Here is a 19,604-nt window from a genome sequence, read left to right as displayed (position 1 = left end):
CATGGAGGGGACAGGGACACCAGTACCTTCTTCGCGTGGAGGTCTCACCCCCACATAAGCCCACCTCAACCCCACTGAGCCCACTCTCTCAGGCCTTTGCTACAGTTCATTACTCACACAGTAAGAGCCCCTTTCTACCTAACTGACTATCCTACAATATTAAATCTGTCACTGTCTAAATAACAAATATTTTCATGACTTAATGTTTTCCAGCCTGCTGCCTCTATCTGGCGTGATGCCTCACTGCAGGTGGCGGCCCAGTCACACTCTGAGGTCTCCAGTTGTGAGAAGTACTGGGAGTGCCAGTGCATACAGCTAGCTGGGATTCAGTACTACTACATCCATGTGGCTTTTGGCTTCCTGCCTCTTTCTTTTGGTGGTGGAAAAAGCAATCACTGAGGTCATAATTTTGAAAATTTTTCATGAGGTACTTTTCACCTAGTGGTTGTATCTATAGATTTCCATATGAAAATAGCTTGTGTGCTGAGTATAGGATATCCTCAGCTGTCCGCTATTGACATTTTCAAGAATAGGAGGCCATTGCTGTTTAATGTACAGAATTACATGATAAATTTCTCTTCAGAGGAGGATTTACCTAACTTTACCTCATTTTATCAATGATTGACAGATGATTCTCTGTGTTATTTTTGAATCATGTCAGAGACGAAGGCCCGTTTTGTGGGCACTTTGACAGACTGCCATTTCAAATACACTAATGTGGATTTAACACAAAATAAATAAGACAGTACTAAGAAAGAGGACAATCAATACCTCTTAAATGGACATTAAATACCATTGGAAAAACACTGTACCTGGGATATGCAAATTGGCTTTGCTGCCGCTTAGCTACATTTAAACTAATCTGAGATGTTATCATCTGTCTTTCTTCTCTCCTCTCCCTTTTCCTCCCCCTCTCTCTCTCTCTGAAAATCTGATACCTAGTCTGCTGACATTTCTGCTTTTCTCCATGATTCATTTGGCAGATTGAACTTTGCAAATACTGTATGCTTTACAGTCATCCGGTCTATTTACAAGATAAACATCCTGCGCTAATATTATCTTTGGAAAGAAGCTCGAGACGCATCGAGAGGCATCCTTAGCCTGCCGCGGATGCATCACTGTATTTGTAGTGTCAACAGAGCTGAATGAGTCCCGGAGTGAACCCATCAATACTCCATGTACAGAGCACTGCTGATGTGGCTTAGCGCTCTGTACGCTGGGGACTGGGACTCCATTCTGATCCAGAAGAGATTTGGATCAGTGTTAATTTTGATGATATGTTGACGCTGGACACACATGGTGCTTTGGGTCTCTCATTGTGTCATATGCAATAACAACGTCGACAAAACGTCGACCGAACGTCTGCAAGAGACTGCATTAGAGCCTTTCTGCATGTGTTCTTCGAATGACATGGCTCTATATATCTACACTGACTCGCACTTCTGGACATCACAGATCGTTTCTCGGTTAAGTCAGCTGAAATTCGCTGAGGACAAGCATTCAACCACACTCTCAGACTGAACGGTGTGTCTCTTCAAATTAAGGGCCCACTCACTCACCCCCAAAAATGGCAGAATGACTACAGTATTTTGAAATGCCAGGGGAAGAGATACAGTACTGTGTATGGGCCTAAGATCATTATACAAGAGCTCACTACTCTCAAGTGGAAAAGGTTTTCACGAAAAACATATACAGTGCCTTTGGAAAGTATTCAGAACCCTTGACCTTTTCCACATTTTGTTACATTACAGCCTTATTCTAAAATGGATTAAATAAAACAGAAATACCTTATTTACATAAGTATTCAGACCCTTTGCTATGGCACTCGAAATTGAGCTCGGGTGCATCCTGTTTCCATTGATCATCCTTGAGATGTTTCTACAACTTGATTGGAGTCCACCTGTGGTAAATTCAATTGATTGGACATGATTTGGAAAGGCACAAACCTGTCTATATAAGGTCCCAAAGTTGACAGTGCATGTCAGAGCAAAAACAAAGCCATGAGGTTGAAGGAATTGTCCGTAGAGCTCCGAGACAGGATTGTGTCGAGGCACAGATCTGGGGAAGGATACCAAAACATTTCTGCAGCATTGAAGGTTCCCAAGAACACAGTGGCCTCCATCATTCTTAAATGGAAGAAGTTCAGAACCACCAAGACTCTTCCTAGAGCTGGCCGCCCGGCCAAACTGAGCAATCGCGGGAGAACGGCCTTGGTCAGGGAGGTGACCAAGAACCCAATGATCACTCTGACAGAGCTCCAGAGTTCCTCTGTGCAGATGGGAGAACCTTCCAGAAGAACAACCATCTCTGCAGCACTCCACCAATCAGGCCTTTACGGTAGAGTGGCCAGATGGAAGCCACTCCTCAGTAAAAGGCATATGAAGGCCCACTTGGAGTTTGCCAAAAGGCACCTAAAGACTCTCAGACCATGAGAAACACAATTCTCTGGTCTGATGAAACCAAGATTGAACTCTTTGGTCTGAATGCCAAGCATCACGTCTGGAGGAAACCTGGCACCATCCCTACAGTAGGGACTGGGAGACTAGTCAGGATCGAGGCAAAGGTGAATGGAGCAAAGTAGAGAGAGATCCTTGATGAAAAACCGCTCCAGAGCGCTCAGGACCTCAGACTGGGGCAAAGGTTCACCTTCCAACAGGACAACGACCCTAAGCACACAGCCAAGACAACGCAGGTGTGGCTTCGGGACAAGTCACTGAATATCCTTGAGTGACCCAGCCAGAGCCCAAATTTGAACCCGATCGAACATCTCTGAAGAGACCTGAAAATAGCTCTGCAGCAACATTCCCCAACCAACCTGACAGACCTTGAGAGGATCTGCAGAGAAGAATGGGAGAAACTCCCCAAATACAGGTGTGCCAAGCTTGTAGCGTGATACCCAAGAAGACTTGAGGCTGTAATTTCTGCCAAAGGTGGTTCAACAAAGTACTAAATAAAGGGTCTGAATACTTATGTAAATGTGATATTAAAAATAAAACAATTCAAACATTTTTAAAAACCTGTTTTTGATTTGTCATTATGGGGAATTGTGTGTAGATTGACGAGGGATTTTTACATTTTTAAAAATACATTTTAGAATAAGGTTGTAATGTAACAAAGCCTGAATACCTTCCGAAGGCACTAAAATAATATAGAAATGTAAAATGTCAAATGTTGGTCCCGTGTTTCATGAGCTGAAATAAAAGATCCCAGAAATGTACATATTTTTCTCAAATTTTGTTCACAAGTTTGTTTACATCCCTGTAGTGAGCATTTCTCCTTTGCCAAGGTAATCCATCCACCTGACAGGTGTGGCATATCAAGAAACTGATTAAACAGCATGATCATTACACAGGTGCACCTTGTGCTAGGGACAATAAAAGGCCACTCTAAAATGTGCAGTTTGTTACACAACACAATGCCACAGATGTCTCATGTTTTGAGGGAGTGTGCAATTGTTATGCTGACTGCAGGAATGTCCACTTGAGCGGTTTTTAGAGAATTGGCAGTAAGTCCAACCAGCCTCACAACCGCAGACCACGTGTAACTACGCCAGCCCAGGACCTCCACATCCGGCTTCTTCACCTTTGGGGTCGTCCGGGACCAGCCACCCGGACAGCAGATGAAACTGGGTGTTTGCACAACTGAAGAATTTCTGCACAAACTGTCAGAAACCATCTCAGGGAAGCTCATCTGTGTGCTTGTCGACCTCACCAGGGTCTTGACCTGACTGCAGTTCAGCGTCGTAACCGACTTCGGTCGGCAAATGCTCACTTTCGATGGCCAATGGCACACTGGAGCAGTGTGCTCTTCACGGATGAATCCCAGTTTCAGCTGTACCGGGCAGATGGCAGACAGCTTGTATGGCGTCGTGTGGGCGAGGGGTTTGCTGATGTCAACGTTATGAACAGAGTGCACCATGGTGGAGGTGGGGTTATTGTATGAGCAGGCATAAGCTATGGACAACAAACACAACAGCTTTTTATCAATGGCAATTTGAATGCACATCACCTCATGTTTCAGCACGATAATGCCTGGCCCCATGTCGCAAGAATCTGTACACAATTCCTGGAAGCTGAAAATGTCCCAGTTCTTCATGCTCACTAGACATGTCAATCATTAAGCATGTTTGGGAAGCTCTGAATCGACGTGTACGACAGTGTGTTCCAGTTCCCGCCAATATCCAGCAACTTCGCACAGCCATTGAAGAGGAGTAGGACAATAATCCACAATTAACAGCCTGATCAACTCAAAGGAGATGTTTCGCACTGCATGAGGTAAGTGGTGATCACACCAGATACTGACTGGTTTTCTGATCCACGCCTCTACTTTAAAAAAAAAAAAAGATTTTTTCCTAATTAATGAATTTAAATTGACTGGTCCTGTGTGGCTCAGTTGGTAGAGCATGGTGCTTGCAATGCCAGGGTTGTGGGTTCAATTCCCATGGGAGACCAGTATGAAAATTTATGCACTGGAAGTTGCCCTGGAAAAGAGCATCTGCTAAATGTAAGTTATTTCCTTATATGAACTGTAACTCAGTAAAATCATTGAAAATGTTGCGATCATATGTTTGTTCAGTGTATTAATTTGATGAGGTTTGTTGACTGAGAAAAACATTCTCATTTACAGCAGGGACCTGGGGAACAGTTGCTGTACTTCTTCACATACAGTACAGTATACAGTTCAATAGATTTAATGAACACGGGTCACTTTTATAATGTTTACATACTCTTTCACCCACTTTATACGTATACTCAGTGATCAGTTTATTTATTAGGTACACCCATCTAGTACTGGATATGACCGCCCTTTGCCTCCAGAACAGCTTGAATTCTTCAGGCCATGGAATATTGCTCCATTGGTACCGAGGGATCTAAAGCCAGGAAAACATTTCTCACACCATTATACCACCGCCACAAGCATGTACCGTTGACACCAGGCAGGATGGGGCCATGGACTCATGCTTCTTATGCCAAATCCTGACTCTGCCAACAGCATGACGCAACAGGATTCAAGGCAAGGTTCTTTCGGTGTGGTCGTCTGCTGCAATAGCCCATCCGTGAGAAGAACCGACGAGATGTGTGTTCCGAGATGCCATTCTTCACACTCCTGTTTGCAGTGGCGTGCCGTGGGCCTGGGGCCTGGGCCTTCAGTGAGGTACTACACAGTCCCACCCGAATTAATCCACCTCATTATGATGCCATGGCTCTAGAAACTATACATTTAGACAGAAACGCAGTATAACCAGGCGTTGCGGCACCTTGAAATTGACAAATTGACATTTTTGGGTAAACAGTGTTTACCCAAAAACATGACACAATCAATGAGTCTTTTCAATATTTCCCTTCACCTTTTCATTGTGCAGCTCCGTTGCCCTGCGCGTTTGTTCTTTGAGCTGTAGATCCACTCCGGTGTCCCCAAAAGTTTTCAAAAGCACCATTGTTTGTTAGTGCCCAGCCGTACTTTGGTGTCTCGTTGCTGCCTTGGTTAGACAACTCAAGTTTGCAAAGCCAGTGTGGCTCCAAACACCAAATCGATCACTTGCAAATAATAGGCATTCCCAGCAGTACAGTTTGCAGTGCTTCTCGGAGCCAAGGAGCCTGTGAGCCATTGACAGCGCTCGTAGTTGAAACTTTGAAAGTGGCGAGCGAACGAAGCACTTTCCCGCCTGTGACAGGCTTTGTGGCGTCGGGCGACCTCTCCTTACAATGTCTAACTTTTCTTGAAAAGTTCGTCTTGAGAATGGCGTTATAATTATATCCTTGACCAAATCGATATCTTCTCCTCCTTCCGCCATTGTGGGTTGAAAAAACAGCTTAGTAGTACGCAAATTAATTCGTTTATCAAATTCAGTTTCCTAGATCTCCATAGGACCTGCCTCTCAATATTGGTAATCCAATCAAAAGACGTGCACGCACTACGCCTGCTAGCTGGCTCCTGTGTAACACTGGAGCCAGCCAGAAGGCGTACAATAGCCAACTCTAAAGCTGATTGGTTGACACTAAATTTTCATTTCCATTCACTATAAGCTACAAGCGCCCGCACTGTTGATTCTGAAGGCCTGAGGGCAGATTTTAGACCCCTGGCAACACATGATGGCTGAATATGATTGGATAAAAGATCTAACATAAAGACCAGCCCTCAAAATCTCAACCTGGGGCTGGAAGCAGTGCAACCAAGAGGAAAGCTATGAAATGAAGAGTATAACTCTTACTCTGGGGAATAATTTAATACATATTTGTGGGAAAATATATTTAAAAAAAAATTATATTCTGATGATGTTTAGGCCAGCAGAGAAGGCCTTGCAGGCCCTGACGGCCCACCACTGCCTGTTTGTAGCGTGCCTGGTAGCTTGCACGATTCTTGCCATTCTCCTTTGACCTCTCATCAACGAGCTGTTTTCGTCCACAGGACTACCGCTGATGTCACGTTCGTCGTTTGGATGAAGAGAGGAGGACCAAGGCGCAGCGTGATATAAACACATTCTTCTATTTATTATAACGAAACGAAGAATACTTAAACAGACTTACAAAAACAACAAACATGAAGCTATATAATGACAAGTGCAGCCACAGGCAACTTACACATAGACAATCGCCCACGAACTACCTAATGAATATGGCTGCCTAAATATGGTTCCCAATCAGAGACAATGATAAACAGCTGCCTCTAATTGAGAACCAATCTAGGCAACCATAGACATACAAACACCTAGACATGACAACGCCCCATAAACATACAAAACCCTTAGACAATACAAAAACACATACATCCCCCATGTCACACCCTGACCTAACTAAATTAATAAAGAAAACAAAGAATAACTAAAGCCAGGGCGTGACAGCTGACTGGATGTTTTTTGTTTGTTGCACAATTCTCTAGACACTCTCATGCGTGAAAAGCTCAGGAGGCCAGCCGTTTCTGAGATACTGGAACTGGCACCTGGCACCGACGATCATACGATGCTCAAAGTCGCTTAGGTCACTCGTTTTGCCCATTTGAACGTTCAATTGAAAGGTAACTGAATGCCTCGATGCCTGTCTGCCTGCTTTATATAGCAAGCCACGGCCACGTGAATCACTGTCTGTAGGAGCAAACCATTTTCGTGAACGAGGTGGCCAATGAGTGTATACAGTGAAGGGAAAAATGCCTCGATTTTCTCTATCTTTACATATTTTTATACTGAATGTTATCAGATCTTCAACCAAAACCTAATATTAGATAAAGGAAACCTGAGTTGAGAAATGACAAAAAAATATATACTTATTTTATTTATTTAATTAACAAGTTATGCAACACCCAATTCCCCTGTATGAAAAAGTAATTGCCCCCTCAATAACTGGTTGTACCACCTTTAGCTGCAATGACTGCAACCAAATGCTTCCTGTAGTTGTTGGCCAGTCTCTCACATCACTGTGGAAGAAATTAAGCCCACTCTTGCATGCAAAAAATGTTTTAACTCAGCGACATTTGTGGGTTTTTAAGCATGAACTGCTCGTTTCAAGTCCTGCCACAACATTTCAATTGGGATTAGGTCTGTACTTTGACTAGGCCATTCCAAAACTTAAAATGTGATGCTTTTTTAGCCATTTTCATGTAGACTTGATTGTGTGTTTTGGATCATTGTCTTGCTGAATGACACAGCTGCGCTTCAGCTTCCCGCTCACCGAAGGGTGACCTGACATTCTCCTGTAGAATTCTCTGATACAGAGCAGAATTCATGGTTCCTTCTATGCATCAAGTCATCCAGGTCCTGATGTAGCAAAGCATTGCAAACCATCACACTAGCACCACCATGCTTGACCGTTGGTTTAAGGTTCTTACTGTGGAATGGAGTGTTTGGTTTTCGCAGACATAATGGGACCCATGTCGTCTGTGAGCTGAAGCACAGCTGGGTCATGCAGCAAGACAATGATCCAAAACATACAATGAAGTCTACATGGAAATGGTTAAAAAGCAACACAAGTTTTGGAATAGCCTAATCAAAGTCCAGACCTAATCCCAATTGAGATGTTGTGGCAGGACTTGAAACAAGCTGTTCAAGCCTGAATACCCACAAATGTCGCTGAGTTAAAGCAGTTCTGCATGCAAGAGTGGCCCAAAATTCCTCCACAGTGATGTGAGAGACTGATCAACAACTACAGGAAGCATTTGGTTGCAGTCATTGTAGCTAAAGTTGGCACTGGCCACTGAGTGTATATGCTGTATTCTAGTCATGACTCATCCTATATCACTTCTGGATTATGTGTGTTCATTTAAAAAAAATATATTTCTAGGTATTACTGCACTGTTGGATCTAGAAACACAAGCGTTTCTCTGCAAACTTGTGTACGCGACCAATAAGCTTTGATTTGATACCTACATCTTATTTTTTATTTCAAAAAAATATTTATTTTGACAGGGAAGACATAATGAGACCTAGGTCTCTTTTCCAAATGTGCCCTGTATAATACAATATAAAATACATATACATAATACATATATACACATTAGAATTCAAAAACACTTACAACAGATTTCATGGGGAAAGAAGACAGATGTTTCATAGTATTCCTGAAAGCATATGTGTATCTCCTTAAATAGTTTGAATAATGGACCGATTTTGAATACTCTGACATTGACTTCGTTATCAGGACTTCTGTGGTACATCTTGAAAGGCAAATCATATTTTCATGGATGCTTCATGTGTAATTTCTCTGCTGGGGTAAAGTGAGACCTGAGTGGGCTAACTCTAATATGCTAACTCTACCCCCCCCCCCCCCCCCCCCCACACACACACACACATAAACACAACATATGTAAAAGGTAGTGTAAAAACAAAAAAAGTCTGAGTGTACTCACTGAGTTCTGAGATGCTGCCTACGCGTGTGGCTAGCAGGCACTGCTCGATGGAGCGTAGCTCCGACTGACTGTAGGCGTGGCCCTCCCCACTCTTCCCTGACCGATGCAGAGTCAGGCTCTCTGGTAGGCTTAGCACACCTGGAGGAGGGAGAGAGAGAAAGTAAGGGGAGAGACAGAGAGAGAGAGAGAGAGAGAGAGAGAGAGAGAGAGAGAGAGAGAGAGAGAGAGAGAGAGAGAGAGAGAGAGAGAGAGGGAGAGAGAGAGAACAAGAGTAGGATGAAAGGGAAGAAGAGGAAGGAGGAGAGAGACAGGTGGTTAAGAGCAGACAAATGCGTAAAAAGTAGAAAATTACAATAATCCTATGCAGGAAGAATAATACAGCACAAGTGGGTACTTTTGTATTGAGGAGAAGTGACTTTTCCATTGCAGGAAAGCCTAATGTTCATTAAATATGTCAGTTTGTACTGCACTGCAACAGGTGAACGGTTTGGCCCAAAGCTCATGGTCAGCCATCTTTGTGGAGGGGACATTGAGGAGTGCATATCTTGTACTGTATTGTGTTTCTGTCTACGCAAGCAGTCACTGTGTGTGAGGAACAACACCTGGCAGTCTCTGTCGATGAGCTAGGGTGTAATTGTTTGTTGTTTACAACTCGAGGCATTGGAGCAGGGAGAGGATAGACTTCATCCCCTCAATTTCAGAAATGTCCCATTTGACTGCCTGTGCTTCATAAGAGTATTATTGCTTAGAGATAAAAAATAAAAAAAATGTTATAAGATGATTTGTTATGATGCGGGATGGTGCCTGCTTTGATTTGACTGTCTACCAGGTAAACTACCAGGTAAACGAATTTATGTCCAAACATTTGCTATTATGCTGCGTACGCGCTGGATTGGGTGCCGATTCATATCTAGTTTAAAGGTGCCAATTAGGGCACAGGGGTTTACTTTCTTCCTATTTTGTTACTTTGATAATATGCTGTACATGTAAGAGCTCTGTTTTATTTTAAGTTGATTAATTGTACGGCAGTTGGATTTGGAATGCCATCGCATTTATTACGGCTACTGTGATGTATTTTAGAGAGATAATGTCTCCTCTCTAGTTAAGGGAGTTGGTATGACCCAATCCAGGTGAGACGGTTACCAACTGGTATTTATGTCTGTCTGTTTCAGGAAGGGGGTAGACTGCTGCTGATAGTAATCTCCCTGTCTCCGTCCGCCATTTTCAATACAAGATGCTTGTCGTGAGGCATTCTTAAGTGCAGCTCAGCGGTAAATAGCTGTAATATAATGTATAGAGTGTTTGCTAAACAGTTTAATAATCTAGCTTTTCTTGTTTTTGTGGATCCATTCTGGATATTCATGTCGACTTCCATCATGGAAGACACCTTACTTTATCACGATTCCACACCTGCTTATTGTGTTCTTTATTAAGATTTGAACCATCAGGTGGCCATGTTAAATTATAGTTCACTTAAAATACGTCTATTTAGCTCTGCAGATATCAGGGTATGTGCTTATATTTCTATGTTGTAACTATACCTCTCAGTTTGGCTCAGATGGAGTGTTCTACCTAAACTAATATCGTGGAGGCAGTTTCATCATGGCTGCTGCCACAAAGCACATTAGTCATTCTCTCCTGCTCAGGGGATGATGAGGCAGATTGCTTTCCGTCACATTTCAGACTTCCACATTTAATATTTTTCCACAGCAGCGCAGTGCTGCTACTGCTTCCCCCCACTCACCACTCACACCTGCAGTGTGTCAAATAAAAAAAATGGCTGTAACCAATGGCTCTATTCTCTCCAGGCAGAGGGGAAACACTTCCTCATTCTCAATATGCAGCTAATTCAATTGACTTGCTGCCTAGCCCTGCAGTATACAGTACACTAGTCATCAGTCTCCAAGGAATAAACAGGCTTTAAGGGAATTTAGTAATCCTCCTCTGACCCATTGGACATGATTAGACTAATGTGTTACACATATTAAATGATCTGAGGCCTCTGTTTTGAGAGTCCAAACATTTCTTCTTTTTTTGCTTTTCTCCTTCAGGGTCGCGATGGTCAGAATATTGAACTGATGAAACTCAGTCACCATGGAGATGGAGGGCCGTGACGCAGGTAGAACAGGTGTTGTGTGATGCAGACCCACAGTGCACTGCTCAGTGTCCGTGACCCCTCACATTGTACACCTCAGTCAGGTACACTACCTTGGACCACGTACAAACACATGTCCGTCTAACAAAGGACACTAGACCCAGTCATCTGCTATATTAGGATAGGGTCAGATGTCTGATGCTGCACCAACCAAACCTAACTTTACAGTACCAACCAATGCCTTGGGGAAAGACCCTTACAGGTAGCCTGGTCCCAGATCTGTTTGTGCAAATCATGACAATGACTGTAGGTGTTGGCAATAGAGCACAACCAGATCTGGGACAAGGCTACCTTACAGTAGACCAATGGCAAAGAAACCAATTTTCCTTCAACAACCACCTGGGCATATCATGGAGGTCTCTGAAATACCTTCTTTAATATCGTTCTAGATGACACTGTGGTCCCTTTAACTGCAGCGTGTGCGAAGCTCCAGGTAATCCAGCTTCAAGCACTTAAAGCAGTGTGGGGCTGTCCTGGCATCTCTCCCCGCGCCCTCGCCTGCCAGCACTTTCACACCATTATATACAGTACCTAGCTAAATGGGGATCTGTTAGGCTACCACATGTTCCTCCAACTTTGACATGCAGTGATTTATCAAAACACCAATCATTTGTGTGGGGAGAGTAACAACAGCCGCATTTTTCTGGGGGTAAGTTTCTAGTATTGTGCACTAAAACCTAGAAAAGGCAACGCCAAGAGGACTCAGGGGGATGCTATGAGTTCCAAAAACACTAAAGTGTAGGGGCAGCAGTCTAAGGCACTGCATCGCAGTGTGAGATGTGTTACTACAGACCCAGGTTCATTCCCGGGCTGTGTCACAACCAGCCATGGTTGGGAGGTCCATAGGACGGTGCACAATTGGCCCAGTGTCATCTGTCTTAGGGGTGGGTTTGGCCATGGGGGCTTTACTTGGCTCATCGTGCCCTAGCAATTCCTTGTGTTGGGCCAGGTGCCTGCAGGCTGACCCCGGTCGCCAGTTGAATGGTGTTTCCTCTGACACATTGGTTAAGCTAGCGGGTGGTTAGGCGGGTCATGTTTCGGAGGACTCATGACCACCTTCGCCTCTCCCGAGCCCTTCGGGGAGTTGCAGCGAAGGGCTCGGGGGGGGGGGGGGGGGGGGGGGTAAAGTACAAAAAATATATATAAATAAATAAAAACACTGAAGTGTCACCTTGATTCCCCATAACCTTTATTTAACTAGGCAAGTCATAAGCTTGGCTGTGATGGCTGGCACCCTTTTCCCAGAGGACCACAACATGCAGGACATGACCTGAACATCCACTTAGTCCATTGGTGTCCATCAGCCTGTGCCAGACCTGAGACTGGAGGGAAGAAGAGAAGGAGAGAAAAGGGCCAGATATACTGATGAGCGAGTTAAGACTCCTTCCTGTTCTCTCTCGGCTCCCTCTGTCTATCTCTCCATCCCTTGGCCGTCCTTCAGTCAGACCAACACAGTTCTGCTGGAGCTGGACAGGCTTTACTCAGAAGATCATTGAAAAGTCAGGATTACCGAGGGGCTCTAGAGAGTTGTTTACTGTGAAACTTGGCCAAAGTAAAGACCTGTATCAATGTCCTGAAGCAAAAAAATGTGGTTTCCTCCGTTTTTGAGCCTGTAATTTTCCAATGTCCTCAAAATGTATTAATTGATTTATATGTGGGAGTGTTTGCTTGAAAAACACCTTGCAAATGTGCAAATTAGCTTTTGGCAGTAACTTCCCTGACGTTACTATGACGCAGGGTGCAGAATCATGCAGTGATGGTGCAGCACCAGCTGACAGTGAAGTGCAGGCTGCTCACAGGCTTGGCTGTGGCAAGGTGACTCACTGCATTCTAATGCAAACCAGTGAAGCAACAGCCCGCAGGGAAGAACTGCTCGAGTTCTTACACACACACCAGCCACAACCACAATACAGTACCCACTTTCTCTCTCTCTGTGCGTGACAAAAAGCCATGCCAGCACTCCTCTCCTGATGATGTCCCTGTCACTGTGCTGTGGATTAAACCTGGCAATATTCAGCTATCGGAGAGCAGATGATTAACTTGTATTGTCTGAAGTTGTTGTTTTACAAATGACAGAGGAATCTGTTTTGCAATGACAGAGGTCCCTCTGACATTTGGTGGCAGCAGTGGGATCCAGTAACCGCAGGGTATCACCTGTCCAGCCATTGAGTGTTACTGGTTTGAAAAACCAGGCATTTGAAAAATAAATTTCAGCCTTTGCATCTATTTGCCTTTAACTACACTCTTACAAAAAAAGGTTCCCAAAAGGGTTCTTCGGCTGTCCCCATAGGAGAACCCTTTTTGGTTCTAGGTAGAACCCTTTTTGGTTTGAGTTAGAACCCTCTGTGGAAAGGGTTCTACCTGGAACCAAAAAGGTTGTACCTGGAACCAAAAAGGGTTCTTCAAAGGGTTTAAAATATATATATATTAACCTTTATTTAACTAGACAAGTCAGTTAAGAACAAATTGTTATTTACAATGACGGCCTACCCCGGCCAAAACCAGACGACACTGGGCCAATTGTGCGCCGCCCTATGGCACTCCCAATCACAGCCGGATGTGATACAGCCTGGAATCAAACCAGGGACTGTAGTGACACATCTTGCACAGAGATACAGTGCCTTAGACCACTGCCCCACTTGGGAGCTATGGTGACAGCTGAAGAACCCTTTTAGGTACTAGATAGCAAATTATTTTCTAACAGTGTACCTGTGCCAAGTGACTGCTATTGCTATTCAAATTATCCACATGTGTGAGCAACTGAGTCATAAGGTTTAATGCATGAGAGAGAGAGAGAGAGAGAGAGAGAGAAAGAGAGAGAGAGAGAGAGAGAGAGAGAGAGAGAGAGAGAGAGAGAGAGAGAGAGATCCTCCAGGCAAGCCACTCTTTACTGAAGGATGAATACATTTATGTGTACAGGAGCCCCCCATCTCTCTATGATGAATGCTTAGTACTCAATAATAGGGATGTTTTAAAGTGGACAGTCTCATACAGCCTCATAGAAAAGATCTGGGACATTAAAAGCAATGGTTTGGAACACTGAGCCTGTTCTACTGCAACTGGGGGTACATAGTAGTTACAGTAACTTTTAAATGTAAAAAAACTATTACTGTTTACTTTGCCGATCTCACTAAAACATTGACTATGAACTCATTGCTGAAGTAATCAATGTTATGAGCACACGTCCATCTGAGCTACTATATAGGCTTAATAGAAGAAAAACAACAAGCAAAATGTAGGGAGAAAAGCGGGAACAGAGCACGGTTACTACAGTAGGCTGAGGTGCACCATTGCAGTATGCAGTCTCACTTTCCCCATCATTTGAAGAAGTAATATCACATGCCAATGTGGTCATAACTGCCCTAGCTGTGTTGTCTATCTCTACCGCCCCCTGTCTGTAGGGCTGAATGCCTAGCATGCAGGGGCAGGGACAGGCCCTGCCTCTCTGACTTTCCCAGACTTGACTGTTGGAGTTGTGACTTCGATGTGGCTTTACCCTGCACTTAAATCTATTTTAGAGGGATGCACGGAGCCTGGTTCTCCCCCAGAAAACTCTGCAGGTCCATGGGACTAGTTTCCCTAGGTTTCTCCACAGAGCAGGGACGACACTGAAATAGAGAACTCTCTGTCTGCTAAGTCACTCTGTCCTCTGTGTACTGTGCACAATGTTGCAGGGGATATTGAAGATGAATAATGTAACTTGTAATAATGTGAATTGTTCATGTGTCTTGAACAAAATAAAAAGAGATCGAGAGAAAGAGAGAGAGTGAGCGAAAGAGAAATGTCTATATGTAAAAACACATGAAAAAAGAAGAATAAGGTAGAGAGAGAGAAAGACAGAGAAAACAGAGAAAGAGACAGAGAGAGAGTATTTCCTATTCTACCTTTACATCTTTGCAGATTCAGGGCCCTAAAAAATCCTTGACGCTGAGAACGCGGACGAAATCACGGAATCCAGACATTAAAACGTAATTCAACAATATTCAAAAATGTTTTGAACTTAGTAGGAAATCTACTAAACGTATTGAATTTAATATTATAAAAAAATTATACTAATAATAATAATTTGCCCAAGATTATGATAAGATATTAACAAAATGGATAAGTGTTTTCCTTAAACTTTCTGAAGAGGCAATGGCGCAGGAATGGCCCTGTCTGTGTATGCACGTTTGTCTACCACTTTGTGTAGCCGTTAGCGATGATGCTTATGTGATGACTGGTAGATGGAAAGGCACTCCCAAAAACCTTCTCAAGTCAATGTTAACTAGCTACAAAGTACCCTATGCCTACCTGGCAGAATGATATCATGATTATTTGCATCCATCCAGTGGCGATTTCTTTAGCCAATTCTGCAATCACGTGTGCTTCAGAAACACCTCTAACCAAGCAAGTCTCGTCAAGGGTATCTACACCCCAAAATTTACATTTTGTAGAGTTTTTACACAGACCTCAAAAGTAGTTTTCTGATATGGTTTAATCATTGTTGTGGACATAGAAAAACAACAAAATTGGATGTTCTATTAGAAATGTGTGATTCAAACCGGGAAAAAACCCCAGAGAAAACTGAATTCAGGAAAAAACGAAACGTAATCAGGCAAAAAATTTAACAGATTTTATATAGCCCTACAGATTGTACTGTATCAAGTATGTGGACACCTGCTCGTCGAACATCTCATTCCAAAATCATGGGCATTAATATGGAGTTGGTCCCCCCTTTGCTCCTATGACAGCCTCCACTCTACTGGGAAGGCTTTCCACTAGATGTTGGAACATTGCTGCGGGGATTTGCTTCCATTCACCCAAGAGCATTAGTGAGGTCGGGCACTCATGTTGGGCGATTAGGCCTGGCTCGCAGTTGGCGTTCCAATTCATCCCAAAGGTGTTCGATGGGGTTGAGGACAGGGCTCTGTTCAGGCCAATCAAGTTCTTTCACACCGAACTTGACAAACCATTTCTGTATGGACCTCGCTTTGTGCATGGGGGCATTGTCGTGCTGAAACAGGAAAGGGCAGCCCCAGACCATTATTCCTCCTCCAGTTGGCACTATGCATTCATCTGTTGAACTGCCAGATGGTGAAGCGTGATACATCACTTCAGAGAACGCGTTTCCACTGCTCCAGAGTCCAATGGCGGCGAGCTTCACACCACTCCAGCCGACACATGGCATTGCGTATGGTGACCTTAGGTTTGTGACGTTGCTTCCAGAGGCAGTTTGGAACTCAGTAGTGAGTGTTGCAACCGAGGACAGACAATTTCTAGACGCTACGTGCTCCTAGACGTTTCCACTTCACAATAACAGCACTTACAGATGACCGGGGCAACTCGAGCAGGGCAGAAATTTTACAAACTGACTTGTTGGAAAGGTGGCATCCTATGACGGTGCCACGTTGAAAGTCACTGAGCTCTTCAGTAAGGCCATTCTACTGCCAATGTTTGTCTATGGAGATTGCGTGGCTGTGTGCTTGATTTTATACACCTGTCAGCAACGGGTGTGGCTGAAATAGCCAAATCCACTAATTTGAAGGGGTGTCCACATACATGTATATATATAGTGTATGTCTGTAAGGGGTTAACCCTGATACTGCACATGGTCTCCAGTGGGATATGGAGCTGGCCCACTCTGGGCTCTAACATCGCCCTGCCAGAACAGATGGTGGCCATATGTATACAGAGAGGGATCAGACATGATGGAGCTAGCCTGAGAAACAGTGATGTAGAAAGTAAGAGACGAGGGAAAACAGAACATACAGTGCACTAGATGACAGCTTTATTCTCTCTCATGCGTTGATATTTGTAGTGGTAGAAATACAGCTGTGAGTGAAATGTCTAGAGTTGGATCTGAGTTAGAGGAGAGGGACACATGCCTGGGATGACTGTACAAGTGCTGGAGTATGGTCTTCGCCTGGGATACCCAGAAACCACAGTACGGTCTATGACGGCCACCGACCACAAATCTTTAATGGGTTAGTACTGTACCAGCCACAGGAATGTGTTTGGAGTTGGAGGTTACAACCACTCTGACGGAGTTAGATCACACATGCCCTGGGAGAAAAGATCTCTACACATACACGTGTCTGCTTGGATAAGTAATAGAACACGGTCTAGGGAGAGAGCATTTCAACACGCTATCAGCCACACACATATTGTAAACACGCACATACTGTACATACACATTCACACGCAAGCACACACACATATGTATGCACATGCACAAACGCATGCACACCACACGCACGAAGAAACATAGACTACGACACAGAAATAAGTATGCATCAAACTGTGCATAGTAGTAGTCTATACATCCCAGTAAGGAGAATAATGTGACATTTTTGCTTACAGTAACGTGTTCATTTGAAACTTCCATTTAAATTTCAACCAACCAGGATCTCACACAGACACACACAAAGGGTACTATCTGCACATGCACAAACAGACAGCAACAAAACTCATGAATTCCACCTATCAAGCATTCAAAGCTTTCTGCCTCTTTCAACCTTGTTGCACTGGAAGAGTGGGTTGCCACCTGGAGAGAGCCATGCGAATGAAGAATACATTCAGTCCTTTGTACCCGTTTGCAAGCCAGTACAATTTCCATTACATCTGAAAACTCCCCTACTGCTCAGTGTATAAAGGGCCAGGAAAGAAACAGAATTTGGGGGAATTGTGTAGCACTGAAAAAAGGAACTTCCAATATGCCCTTGTGGCGACATAAATGGCAAAGGAAATGAGAGTGCATACATGTGTAACAATTTATATTCCAAAGGAATATATAGACAGTCATTTGACAATACACCAACCATTTGATTCCAATAGTTATGACGTCACGAACCATTGACTTAGATGGAAAGCCTCTCTATACTTCCATACTGTCTGATCCTAGTACACCATTCACCCAAAGTTCATCTAGTCTCCTCTCTCATCTTGACTAGCCTGTTTCCAAATCTGGTTGTGCTTTCTTGCCAACTCCCATGGTCATTGTCACACCAAACAACGGCCATAGGAGTTGGCAAGATGGAGTAAACAGATCTGGGGGGCCAGACTACCTCTTGACAGCATGTTGATGAGATATCCTGTCTGTTTCAATGAACAACATTCTGCGAGAAGGTTATCTAATGACTTTTCTGTGAGAAATCAATACGTCATTGCATCTTCTGTAATTAGCTATTCATCTTCAAAATGAGAACACAAAACAAACAAGTTGTATCTATATTAAATGACTGGGCCTGGGTGTGTGTGTGCATGCGTAAATAACTGTGCCTGACTGAAGGATAACTGACGGGTAGAGCGATAGAGAGGCTGACAGATAGAATGAACAGAGCAATCCCAGGTCCCAGAGCAGATTGGCCACAGCCCCGGGTGGATGGCATCACACAGAGACAGCTGACAGCCTGAGATAAACCATGAGCGTCATGATACTGACACACACACACGAAATGAGGTCTGATTGACACACAACAGGGACACAACCCAACCTGCATTACACAATTGCCTCCAATCTGAGAAAAAACTGTTTTCTGTAAGCCCTGTTATTTTATCCTGAGGTAATAGCTAAATTGCCTTCTGTTATTCACCTCTTTTTATACCATTTCTTCTGTCAAGGGTAATACCCCTGCGTGTAATATACATGAGTCGCATGCTCCCCGCAGGATGCTTTCCAGACAATGCTAGCAATCAGAGGCAGCAGAGAGAGAACAAGAAGGAAGTCACTGAGCGGGTACTATGCTCTGATCATTCCTCTGTGACTGTATCTATCCCAAAGCATGCAGATACAGCTAGACCTGTCCTGGATATTCCTTCACTTGACATCAACCCCATCTGTTTTATCAGAGTGGACAAAGGGCAGGATGTGTGTGTGCCCGTGCCTGTGCGTGTGTGGTGAAAGCGTTGTTATATAAAATCACAGTCCCGATGACTAGAACAAATGTCTTTGAGAGGACAAATTAATCGTTGAGAAATGCACTTTGCAACCCATTTTACGATATTTAACACAACACTGTGCTATAGTAATTGCTCATATTGCTCCAGAGGCTCTGGTGCAATTAAAAATATGACTAATATCATAAAATGAGATTTGCTGCAGGGGGATATTTTCCTCTAGGTCATTGTACACGGAAGACATCATATCCAGACGCTTGTTAACATTGGGATCATTCAAGTCCCACTTGAATCCATGCTGTATATGAGAATAAAATATGAATGTGAAACAAAAAAGTAAATTTTAACTCAGTAGGTCTACTCATCCAACCCAGCATGAAAAGAAACCAGGGCAGTAACTACAGCATGATACTAAAATATGAATGATCCTGCTGGATTTTCTCCTAGGACCTAAAGGAGAAACTCCTAAAGGAACAGTATAATTTCAAATCAAATCTAATTTTATTGGTCGCATACACATATTTAGCAGATGTTATTGAGGGTGTAGCGAAATGCTTGTGTTCCTAGCTCCAACAGTGCAGTAATATCTAACAGTAAACATATCTGATAGTAAAGAATTGAATGAAGAAATATAGAAATATTAGGATGAGCAATGTCGGAGTCAGGAGTATATATACATGTGTGATGGGATGTGTAGACATTATGGACAGTATGTGGATAGAATATGCAGTATATC

General features: G+C 43.5%; 1 protein-coding gene across 1 annotated transcript in view; it reads right to left on the bottom strand.

The window, feature by feature from the left end:
- btbd11b (BTB (POZ) domain containing 11b) overlaps positions 1–19,604 on the bottom strand; it is a 141,126-nt gene that overhangs the window by 43,741 nt on the left and 77,781 nt on the right. Inside the window, exon 2 of the mRNA XM_039001452.1 lies at positions 8,839–8,976. Coding sequence (XP_038857380.1) covers positions 8,839–8,976 — 138 coding nt within the window. The remainder of the gene's footprint in view (positions 1–8,838; positions 8,977–19,604) is intronic.

The sequence above is a fragment of the Salvelinus namaycush genome, chromosome 9, assembly GCF_016432855.1.
Source record: "Salvelinus namaycush isolate Seneca chromosome 9, SaNama_1.0, whole genome shotgun sequence".
NCBI classification, from domain to species: domain Eukaryota; kingdom Metazoa; phylum Chordata; class Actinopteri; order Salmoniformes; family Salmonidae; genus Salvelinus; species Salvelinus namaycush.
Note: the sequence above shows the minus strand (reverse complement) of the source record. Positions and strands in the feature narration are given on the sequence as shown.